This window comes from Schistosoma mansoni (genome assembly GCF_000237925.1).
Source record: "Schistosoma mansoni, WGS project CABG00000000 data, chromosome 3 unplaced supercontig 0077, strain Puerto Rico, whole genome shotgun sequence".
Classification (NCBI taxonomy): Eukaryota; Metazoa; Platyhelminthes; class Trematoda; order Strigeidida; family Schistosomatidae; genus Schistosoma; species Schistosoma mansoni.
Window position 1 is genome coordinate 1,434,737 of NW_017386007.1, and position 12,857 is coordinate 1,447,593.

General features: G+C 38.2%; 1 protein-coding gene across 1 annotated transcript in view; it reads left to right on the top strand.

Moving 5' to 3' along the window:
* The window catches only part of Smp_072890 (hypothetical protein), a gene marked incomplete at both ends in the record, with an annotated part of 21,761 nt that extends 14,668 nt beyond the window's left edge, over positions 1–7,093 (top strand). Inside the window, 3 exons of the mRNA XM_018791401.1 lie at positions 2,410–2,563; positions 4,979–5,066; positions 5,350–7,093. Coding sequence (XP_018645457.1) covers positions 2,410–2,563; positions 4,979–5,066; positions 5,350–7,093 — 1,986 coding nt within the window. The remainder of the gene's footprint in view (positions 1–2,409; positions 2,564–4,978; positions 5,067–5,349) is intronic.
* Positions 7,094–12,857: the final 5,764 nt, after the last annotated feature.

A 12,857-nucleotide genomic window follows, 5' to 3' on the forward strand; every position in this document is an offset into this window, starting at 1 on the left:
ATGGTTAGAAGAAAGTTAGGAGCGGTCAAACCAAAACATGGCATCAGTGCTTGAAGTCACTAACTTCTAGTCTGAGCCATGTTGGTAGATGCAGACTACTTGGTTGGGGTTCGCGTGACTATCGTAACCAATGGTTGGAGACTGGGTGACATGGCTCAGAATCGATCACAATGGAGCAGGTGTATGCACTCTTTATCTTCCTTTAAACCTGAAGATTAAAATTGCTTCATATCTGTCTTTCTTCGTGTACTATATCCTTATATACAACCTTTCTTTTATATATTACCACCATTAAATTATCTACTTCTATGAATTCGGTGTTGATCTTGTTGTGCTAATGAGGTATGGCAGTTTGAACCGATGCATATATGTGCCTGGCCCTACGTTGTAGCTGACTGACCGCTCTTTTATTGGTACATATAAGGTCTCTAAGTCTGCTTGATCCTTATATTTATATTTATCAACTCATTTACCAAATGCAGATTCCTATGCTTGGGTACAAGCCATACTCCAAATGCCCTGGTACGGCCGAGGATAGTTCGCTATCCCTCTCAAGCTGCTGTTATGTGGCCACGAATATATAGCCACTGACCGGGAAATACTACTCACTGCCTTATCGCTGCGGGGATGTTGTTTACGAACCTGAGGGTACGAAAAGCGAATGTCCAGCGCTCTAACCAGGCCAGTGGACACTATTCATCTAGGGGAGTTGAGAAACCCTTATTCCAAATCAGTAGTGCACATGGGCTCCTGTACCCTGAGGGAACTAATGGCGTCTAAACTAATTATTAGTGACCGGCTACCATGGGACTGCATCTCCTGACATCACTCCACTGCCTTGTAGATCAGACCTTTATGTCGAAGGCTCCAGGTGTGGCCCCTTAATAAAACCACCTGCTTCAGTTTGGGCAACCGGACAGTATCACAGCCCTCACACGAAGTAATGATTACTACTGACTTCATTGTTATTGTGTCTCATATGTATTTAGTGCCTCCTTGTACTATGTTTGTATGTTCAAATAAATAAAACCAAATATGAAGATTAGTGATACTACCCACTTGCCCAAACAGAATTGTACGAGGTTTCAAACTAGCAAATTAGTTGCTGAAAGTCGATTGTCTTAACCACTGAGTTTCCACTTCGCTTGAGTCTTTTAGACAGAAATTTATCATCTGGTGTCATAAAGGTAACCAGAGTAAATAGACTATAGTGTAGAATGATATTGTTGAAAATTAAGCTCATTATCTCATGTTTTTTCATCTTGCATCATCATCTAGGTCTTTAAATACCCATTTCTTGATTTCATTTATTCTTCGGTTTTTCAGCGTTCCTCTACTTTCAGTACTATTTTCACTCTCCTACTTTTCTTTCCGGTTTCTTCATTGTGTTTAATATGACCTGTGATGAGAAACCGTGTATATTTGTTTTCTGGTCTCAAGTTATCTTTGTCGGGCTGTCAATTGAATTTTGTTCCATAGGTATGGTCTAATATCTGTTGTTGATCACCAACAAAGACATGTAACAGAAATGTAACTTATTCAAATAAATATGGGTTTATTTGCCGAGTTACAAGTAGAGTCTATTGTCTAATATAGCCTCTGCGAGGGAAGTCCTACTCATTGCCTTCTCACATTGGCGATGGTGTTGTTTACGAAATTGAGAGGACGAAAAGTGAATACCCGGCGCTTTATCCGGGTTGATAGACACGGAAAGTTCACCTAGGGGAGTTGAAAAACCCTGATTCCAAACCAATGGTGCACATGGGCTGGCTCCAGTATCCTGAATGGTGTACAAATGTCGTATGAATCAATCGTTGGTCACCGGCGACCATGGGACTGCACCTCCTCACGATGCTCCACTGCCTTGTGGGTCAGACCTTTAGGTCAAAGGCTCGGGGTGTGGCCCCCTAAGAAAACCACCTGCTTCAGTTTGGGCACCTGGTCAGTATCACAGCCCTCACACAAATCGAATGAGATTTGTGCGGCGCATATGTATTTGGTGCCCCTTTGTACCAATATTTGTGTTCAGATGAATGAACAAATAAATGAGTATTGTGTTACTAATCGACTATGCCAAACCGAGGTAAGTAAAGCGTGTTTATACCTTTCATTTGTTACACCTAGTTAATTGTCACAATCAGTTAACAATCTAACAGTTGTTACTGTATTTATTCAGACTTTTCGGTTCTTGTTCAGTGTTAGAGAGACTCATTATTGCTATCGAGTTGTTGACCCGATTCCAGTTACGGCATCATACATTTTTTTCATAGACTTGATATTTTGCATGGTACGAACTTTACACATGATCCCCCCCATAAAATATCATGTTTATTAGATATTTAATCTCCCACTTCATATTTGATCTATCAACGATGATACATCTGTTTATTGTACTATTTCATATTTTAGGAGCTTTTATCAGCATTCGAAAAACCTTGTCATTTTGTTGATTCCTCAACTTCTACAGTTGATAGTGCTACTTTAACTGAACCAGACCTCCTTGGACCTTGTGAACCAGGCACAAAAGTTGTTGTAGAAGGTGTGGTATGGTTAGAAGCTACAGGTGGGTGTTCAGTGTTAGTTTTTGTGTTTCTAGTCTTAATACTTAGATGCGAATTAGTATTGGGAAATTAATTTATTCGTTGTGTTTTATTGTCCTGTTAAGTCCATGGATAAACAAATAATGAAATACTATCGACTTTCATCTTCACTGAGGAAGGAAGTAGTTAAAAGACAAGAACAGTTTTAGTCTCTTTAGGTCTTTGATAAAAAAATTGTCATTGTATCCGATTACCTAGCATTTGGCATTGCTTCGTTATCTAAGATGGAATATCTGATTGTTGAGCGAATATAATAGTTAACAAAGCTCCACAGATACATAGAGATAACGAAACCTACAAAACTAATCAGTCTTAAACACGATCATCAGAATGTACTGATTTGATACTTGTGGAGTTTTTTTTTCAATAGCTCACTTCTATTTCACACTGTTCAAGATGACAATGAAAGTTCCATAGTTAAATCATGGAAATCAAAGAACGCTGCAGCAATTCTGTCATATCCCGAAGAGAATTATGAATGATACCTTTTGAGAACTATTTATGAACCAATACTATATGTATATTTTATTGTATAATTATTAACTGACTAAACTATTCATATACATATCCCTCTTATTATAAGCTTTGTTTTGACCTATGAACTATTACTATACGGTTTACCATTCTTGAGTTATCCCCAGTCTATTAATTACTGCCTCCCATATTCACAGCCACATTTGGCTGGATCTTGTACAAATGTTATTTTCTATTTTGTGGTACGATGTGGTCAGTTTGATTGGTATATAAACCCAGTATGTCTGAAACAAATGATTGATACCGCAAAGACTGTTATTGGTGTTCTGGACTTAACTGGATGGTCTAGGCAAATAGCAGGACGGACAAGTGCTCTAGACTGCTCGTAGTGGTTTTCGTGTATCACTGGTCCGATCAATAAATTGCTGCTACCCCCGACCGTTGCTGCTACCTTGACGTGGTGGTCGGGCTTGCCTATCGTGATGAAGCAATCGAGCTATGCTGGCTGGAACAATCGTTCCTCGAGGTCCTACCATGCCAGACAGGTCGGTTGAATAGTGATAAGTCTAAAAGCAGCAAACCCAAGGTCCGAAGGCGAAGTCGTACTGCTGACTGTACAGAGCTGTGACAGCAGTAAGGTGTTTCCTTCAGACAACCAGCATGACAGCGATGCTGCCTTCCCACAAGGAGGGTTGGCGTTAGAAAAGGTCGACCCTAAAAATGTACACCGCTATATCCCACGGATACCCGTCTCCGGCGGTAAGGTTTCAACGGGTATGGAACTAACGCGAAAATTACTCACAAGAAGGTCGTGTGCGACGGATCTTAAGCGGTTATCCCTTGGGCATTGCGGTCACGCTCTCAGGTCATTAAGACCACTTCTACCCCAGTTTCCTTTCCAGGTACCTTTAGAAGAACCCTTCCACGATGTGGGCAACCGGGAAGTGATAACTTGCCCTCATACCTCTAACAGCACTCAAGACCACTGACTGACTGCTCTGCAATTGGCGGGTACAAGATAATAACAATTGCCAGTACAAGTTATAACGAATTCCGTAAACATTGATCTACGTTTTAAATTATGTTCACTATACAGTAAACTTGATTTTAACAAATATTGCAAAAGATAGAACTTCACAACCAAATCAAGGTCATCGTCCTTAGTTGTGATGTAGATACACTGGTATCAATTGATCCTTCAAGCTAAATTAGATGAAATTCAATTCAAACACTTAAATTTACTGATTACCGATTTATGGTCGTTTCAATTTTTTAGACCCATCATATTTCTGTTTGTTTCTCATAATACATTGTGTTGTTAAGACGTGTGACAACCTAAGTCAGTCAGTCAGTCACAACGTAGAACTTCGTACGTACGTACAGCGGTTCGATTTGCCATACTATATATTTACAACAATCTAATAAACATTTTATTACATATTACAATCAAAATTATTACTTAATGTCTGACTAAATTCACTTGGTGTTGTTTGCTTGTATCCTCACACTATCCATCATTGCATATAAAGCTTGTGACTTCAGGAAATATCGAAGCAGTCCGTACAGGATACACATATGCCAACAAGAAACTGATCAATTACAGTCCTAAATAATAATCAGAAGATACAAGTAAACAACATCAAGCGAATATAACTTCACCCCATTGTACAAACAGGTGGCTATCAGAACTCAGTAGCTAAGTAGATAACGCAATGGACGGAGTGACGCGCGTTCTGGATTCCACTGCTAGCCACTATCCATCATTGCATATAAAGCGTCTGACTAAATTTCTTCAATTAAATAACAGATATAATTAATGAATTATAGGAGCTGTGTTATGTAATTTGTAATCTATTTTATTTCATTATTTTGGAAGTGAAATATTTTATCTTCTATATTAATAGGGATGCTTGTTCTTAGTCTTCACTGGCGAGGACGAAACTATATGGGCACTTTACTAGATTCATCAAAACAGACGTTTGCACCTACTTGGTAAGTTATTAGTATAACTCTTGTCTTCAAATTTATGGTATGAGTAAAACTTTTCTCAATTGTTATTAATTAATACTATTGAAGCTCTCTACCTTAGCTACTAGTTTGTCATGATCGGGCTTATCTATTGTGGTGACAGTCGAGAAATGTTGGCCCGAATATTTGTTTCTTTACGCCAGTAACACTGAAAATTACATAAAGTTACATTGATAAAATTGATAATTATTATCGACTTTGACAGCTGAATTAATGTTCCTAAATGTTATTTTGTATTTTTTCGTAGCATGGATAAAGGTGTCGCCAGTGCATTAAATCTCTTACGTGGTCGAAAATCTTGGTGTGATCCACACAGAGGTTATCAAGCTCGTGGTCTTCATTTTCACCATCTGCGTCATCATCGTCGTGGTGGTGGCAGTACTACTGGCGTATCAATGACTACTCGGTCAGCTTCAGCAGCAGCAGCCGCTGCATCACAAGACTCAAGGGAGGGGAGTGTAGATTCGAAAGACCAGTCTGTTGTTAATGATCCTTATTCAGCTGAGTGTATTGACCAACCTTATGTACCTATAGAGACAAGTTATAGCAAGAAGTCTGGCAATATTGCATTACATGATATTCCCCAACGTGGAGCTAAAGGACGTAGACGTCGTGGCGCTGGTCGAAGATCAGTTCGTCCTATTGGTGTAGTCTCTCCATCTCTTGAATGTTCTATAAATTCATCTTTACCCGAAACTAAACAAACCCTCAACGATGATACAGATAACCAAGCAAACTTGTTGTCAGATGTTTCATCTTCAAATTCTGACTGTAAATTACCACTCAGTTGTCCATTCAATGGCTGTGAAAAGCGTTTTGCCGATATTCTTAGCATGCGTTTTCATTTCACAATGGGACATCATAACAGTCAAACTATGGAAAAGAAAAATATGAGAGAATCTCTTGTTGAGCCTGTTGTTGATCAGGTTAGATGGATAAAAAGTGAAGATTTTGATAATAATAATCTTGAAATATCTGTTTGTGATATCTCTGCTAATTCATCTCCTCCACCGAAACTAGCAAGAGCACATTGTACCAAAGATAGGAGTAGTGACAGTAACGAAACAAGTTTAGTTTTAACAAATGGTGATGATATTGATGATAATATTGATCCGCCGAAACTACATCGTGTTGTATCGATATCTGATTCTTTTTCTAATGCAAATCAACTTATTGATCCAGGTGACTCAAACTCATCGAAGTTTGATAATATTCATCATACAACAGATGTTCTCGACGAACCTCCTACTGCTAGTCCTGCATATTCTGATATCTCTGATGATGGTACTGTATCATCTACAACTAATAATTTCCCAGTTTTAAACATAGGAATGGCAGCAATTGATGTTCAGAACTCCAGAGAAACAATATTGAATTCTTCATCAGTTTTATCAAATCTTTCTAATCAACCATCCATACCTCAAGGATACATTGATGTTTCCAGACGCTTAAATCTATCTCCACTTATATTATCTTCATGTTCTACCGTTACTGGATCTAGTGAATCGACTAAATTATATTTTCCTGCTAATTTGTTTTCTCCAACTCTAAAAGGTGTAAACAATATCTTCTATCAAACTGCATCTCCAACTGTTAAATCCATGGACAAACAGAGTGCAGAAAATGGATTAAAACAGAACAGAAATAATAATTCCCCAACAAATTATCCTTTTCAGAAAGAATCACCTTCCAGATCCCTGATAACCAACAATAACAATCATAATAGTAGTTGTAGCAGTAATCCATCAGTATTACATGATTTATCAAGTTCTCAGTCATCCTCTTCTAATAGTGCTTCGTTAATTCCACCATCAAATCATGATAATTCCCGACATCTAACTTTTCTCTCCACTTCTCCTGGATTAGTTATGACTGAGCAAAATTCCCGTCCATCGTCCACAGGATCATTCGTAACAAATCCTCTTACTTTTTGTGTTTCACGAAATTCTCCGGTTCCACCACGACCCGGTAAGTTAAACACATTTGGTTAGGTTACTCATGTTAATTCATTTAAATAGTGTAGAATTACATCTCTAAACACTATACCAAAGTTTTTCTACTGTTTAATTGTATCTGATACAAAAATCAAAATCACATATTTTTTCACTTCAGTGCTAAAACTAGAGTTATTTTCTCAATTCTCATTTACTCGTCCCTACACTACATAATTTTACCAAAACATAGACACATTCAGACGTCCCACAATCGTAGTATTTCTTGACCTTAAGGCGGCATTTGACTCCGTTGATCGTGAGGTTCTATGGCAGTGTTTGTCACTGAAAGGAGTACCAAAGAAGTACATTAACCTTATAAAGGCTCTCTACTAGAACACAACTGGCCGAGTAAGAGCTTATGGCGAACTGTCATCAGAATTGATTACACCAAGTGGTGTTCGTCAGGGCTGTCCACTCTCTCCATTCTTGTTTAACTTTGTCGTTGACATGCTTTGCCCCCAAAAACCCTAGTACGGCCGAGAGTGGGGAGAGTCCGCTCTCCCTCTCAAATGCTCTCACATGGCCAGCGAATATATAGCCTCTGCCAGGGAAGTCCTACTCACTGCCTTCTCGTGGTGGGGGTGTTGTTTACGAAATTGAGAGGACGAAAAGCGAATGTCCGGCGCTTTAACCGGGTTGGTGGACAAGGCGAGTCCACCTAGGGGAGTTGGAAAACCCTGATTCCAAACCAATGGTGCACATGGGCTCCAGTATCCTGATGGAACAAGTGGCGTACGAATCAATCATTGATCACCGCCTACCATGGGATTGCATCTCCTGACATTGCTCCACTGCCTTGTGGACTAGACCTTCAGGTCAAAGGCTCGGGGTGTGGCCCCCTAATAAAACCACCTGCTTCAGTCTGGGCACTTGGGCAGTATCACAGCCCTCACACAAATCAAATGAGATTTGTGAGGCGCATATGTATCTGGTGCTTCCTTGTACCAATATTTATGTGTTCAAATAAATAAATAAAATAATAATTTAGAGATAACACTTTCATCATCTAAATCTCCAGGAGTTGAACTTTTACCCGGAGGCTCACTTGTTGACTTAGAATACACCGATTACATAGTTCTATTTAGTGAAGATGCTGACAAAATTCAGTCTTCTGACCACTATAAGCAACTATACAGGCATGTTCGAGATGCGATTCTCCCCCTCGAAGTGCAAAATATTACTTCAGGATTGGGTTGTATCAGCACCTGTACTAATGATAAGGAGTGAAGTAGTTGAGCGTGTTGACCACTTCACTTATCTTGAGAGTCTCATCAGCCCTTTTGGTCTGGTGTGTGACGAAATCTCAGCACGAATACAGAAAGCTCGTCTAGCTTTCGCTAACTTGCGTCATTTATGGCGTAGGCGAGATATACGGCTAGCAACCAAAGGACGGGTTTACTGTACAGCAGTTCGTTCCGTCCTACTTTATGGCAGTGAAACATGCCCGGTAAGAGTAGAGGATATCCGTAGGCTATTAGTATTCGATCATAGATGTCTTCGAAGCATCACTCGTATATCCTGGTAGCACCGAGTAAGTAATGCAGTTGTTAAGAGACGGGTATTAGGTAAGGATGGCAATTCCATTGATGAAGTAGTGAAAGTTCATCAGTTGAGATGGCTGGGACACGTGTTACGTATACCCAACCACTGACTGCCCTGACGTGCAATGTTTTATGATGTAGGAGTAGGTTGGAAGAAAGCTAGGGGCGGCCAGACCAAAACGTGACACAAATCCATGAAGTCACTGACAAGTGGACTGAGCCATACTGGTAGGTGTATACTACCTGGTTGGGATTCGCGAGATGATAGCAATCGATGGTTAGAGACCTTGAATGACATGGTTCAAAATCGTTTGTAATGGTGCAGGCGCATCCACTCTTTGTGTTCTACCAAATTCTAATCTTCTGAATTCTTCATGTCTCTATCTTTTTTCTCTATCCAAATTTATTTCACTGGATTATATATGCTGCTTGAATAACATCTTCAAACCCCAATCTTTCGGATTACTGCTTATCCTCTTACTATTTCTACGACTATGGGATTTGAATCGACAATTGCATCTCTGTGTTAATGTGGTAAGGCAACTCGAACTGATGTACGTACGTCCGAAGTTCTACGTTGTGACTAACTAGCTAAAACTAACTAACTTATCAAAACTTTAAGGTATTAAGCAACTTAGTTATTTATCATGGTTTTCAACTGACAAACTAATGGATCAAAAATGTTCAGTTATTTGTGGCATTTATTCCTATTTGTGTTACGATGTTGAAAGCTTTTATTTGGATGTAGTTTTTTAATCTTTAAACACACTTATTATCCGATCATAGACAACATAGGGTCTGACATGAATGTAATTTGATCCAAACCAGGGCATCTCACAACAGCAGCTAAATGTAACCAGATATTTTGCACACCAGATCAGCTATCGACGAATTCATAGATTGATGCTATGTTTTATTCTTTTTCAACCTACTCTCGTACTGACACATTGTTTATTAGAGTAGGCCTCGGTCAGATACTCCTAATTTGTGTCCCAATCATCTCAATCAATGAAAGTTTAAAGCTGAGTCAATTTATTTACCATCTCTACATACAACACTTAACCGAACCCCATCAATGGTTTCATCAAAAGTAAGGAATCCTTCGTACGGTAGGTTTCACTGGTTGCCGACCTTCCAAGGTCATGTTTCATAGCCATACAAGATGTGTACTGTTTCTATGGAGAAGCTAATAATCCATGGTAAATACTTTTTGCTACCATAACTTGGTACAGCTGGCAGTCCTGCTTCACCTTCCGACCTTTAATTTGGTTGTTTTTGTTTTAGTTCTTTGTATCCAAACCGTTCGGCATATGATAGGATCGCTTGAAACAAGTGTTCGCACCAATATTGCCCGATTAGGTTGTCTTGATGAAAGGTCAAGTTCAATCATTCCATCAAAGTTACGGTTGGGATCATTGTTTATTTTTGTCAGGCGAGGTGGTGCTTTAGTATCAGCAAAATAATGGGTTACAGGTTTTTGATTAGTATGAAGTGTTTTTCGGTCTGTTCACTTTCCCCCTTATGACCTGGCACAGTCAAGAGTGCGAAGAGTTCCCCTCTTCCTCTCGAGATGCTCTCATATGGCCACCCTTATATAGCCACTGCCAGGGAAGTCCTACTCATTGGAGTGTTTTTAAGAGGACGGGAAACGAACACCTGTCACTTGAATCGGGTCAGGGAATACTGAGGATCCACCTAGAGGAGTCGGAAAACCGTGATTCCAAATCAGTCGTGCACATGGGCTCCAGGATCCTGAGTAAATGCATGACTTGATCATCGGTTACCAAGGGATTGTATCTCTTAAAATTACTCCATTGCCTTGTATGTTAGACCTCCCGATCAAGAGTTCGGTATGTGGGGTCCCCCAATAAAACCATCTGCTTCCGTTTGAGCATTCGGGCAGTTTTCTAGCCCATATATAAATTAAATGATGAATGTAGTGCATATATATATTTTGGTGCCCTTTCGTACCAATGTTTATGTGTTTCAATAAATTGATCACTTAAGTTATAATCCCATTTACAAAAAGTTTATTTTTCAAAACATATTATTATTATTTAAACACCACTAATAGGCTGATACGCCATTTGTCCCCTCAGGATACTGGAGCCTATGTGCACCATTGATTTGGAATTAGAGTTTTCCAACTCCCCTAGATGGACTCGCAGTGTCCACCAGTGCGGTTAAAGCACCGAACATTCGCTTTTCGTCCTCTCAATTTCGTCAACAACACCTGTGGTACGAGAAGGTAGTGAGTAGGACTTTTTTTGCAGAGGCTATATACGCGTGGCCATGTGGAGCATTTGGAGAGGGAGAACGGACTCTCCCCACTCTCGATCTGTACTTGATTCATTGAATTGCATTCCTAATATTACTTAAGTAGTTAAAAAAATGTCATTGTCAGTAATATTGTATTAATTGTATTCATTTATGATCATTATCATCAACCTGAACTTATTTATCTTCTTTTCACACAATCTAGGTTTATCCGATCAAGGATTACTATCATCGCATAATAATCACCATCCATTTTATCAGCATCATCAACCTTCTGCACTATCTAAATCTTATGAATAAACCAATAGACACATGTATCTGTGTATTATTCAGATACATAAATGTATATTTCAATTCAACATTGTACAAATGAATGTGAAACATATACACAACTTATTTGTGTACGAAGCGATCGTGGCGCACATGTAGTAGTAGTAGTATTGTTGATAACTTGATCTGATCTGATCCCATGGAGAGAATTATTAGAGTTGTTATTTCTCTATGTGTATCTAATTTATATTTTAATTATTCACCTTATTCTCATTACATATTTTTTAGTATCCTGACAAGAAACAACCAAATCCCCCCATCATTCATCAATCAATCAATCAATCAATGATAGCAATATTCTTCTCCTTCCATTGATCCATCCTTCTCTTATATCCTTGTCTATCCATTGTTTTTCTGTCTCTGTATGCACTACAAAAAAAATTTAAGAAATCATGTATTATGCCTAGTGGTTGTTGTTATCATCACCACCACCACCATCATCATCATCTTATTGTCATGTTCCTTTCATTTATCCTTTCTCTTCTTGAATCTTCTTTTTTTTGTTCTACTTCTCTTCTCTTCTCTTTCTCCTATATTCCAACTGACTACTGATTAATGCTCGCTTACCAAGGGTCTTTCACATGAAAATCCAAATTATTACTATTCTTCTTATTTGCTACTATTTAGTCAATTTTGTAATTTCTCCATTACACAAAATACAAGATAAACATCTATGGATTATTATTATTATTATTACTATTATTATTATAATTATTATTATTACTATTATTATTATATTTGACCTCTTCCTTGTTGTCAAGTAAAAAGTAAAAAAAAACACCAGTAATAATGATTTGTTCTATTAAGGTGTCTCCAGTTGTGTTGAATAGCTGTAAAACACAAGAATAAATTATACCGTCTTGTGTTTTTTTTTGTTGTTGTCAAGTCAAGCAAGACTCTTCTCTAATAATGATAATACTCTTTAAAGTTTCCAATTTAGGGTATAGTTTGTATGATTAAACATTGTGTAGAAGAAGTACCTTGTTATTTTTTTTATTAGTATGATTAAAGTGCTTTCTCGTTGTTTTTTTTATGGACGAATAAATGAATGACTTTGTTTTTGTATTCCAATCTTATTTTTCCCCTTTGTCCAGGATGATTTGGATACTGAAACAATATTGAACTTTAAAGTGGTCACTGTGTTCTCCTTTTTTTTTTGTACCATGTTCCAATTTTTTTTTCGCTTGATTTTTCTTTGATTGCAAGAAGCATTCGACGACGACAACAACAACAACAATCTTCTTTTACATGGCTCCAAGTTTTCTTTTTGACACCACCCTGTGTGTGTACACATGTCTGTATGTGGGGAAAAAGAGAGAGAGAGATGGAGTTCCACTCAACCACATACACACGGTACATGTTACTATGATCAAATGATCAAGATAGACAATTTAAAAAATATTCATATTAGTAGTAGTGATCAATTATGTCTACTTATTTTGATTATTATTATTATTATTACTATTGTTACTACCGGATTTGTTGTACTATTGGTTTTTATGTTTTGTGTGTTTATGTTAAACACACTAGTTCGGTTTGTACAGAAAGAAATAAAAAACGTTCGTTACTGTTTGTGATGATGGTTTCCATTTGTTTGTCATGAAATTCATATA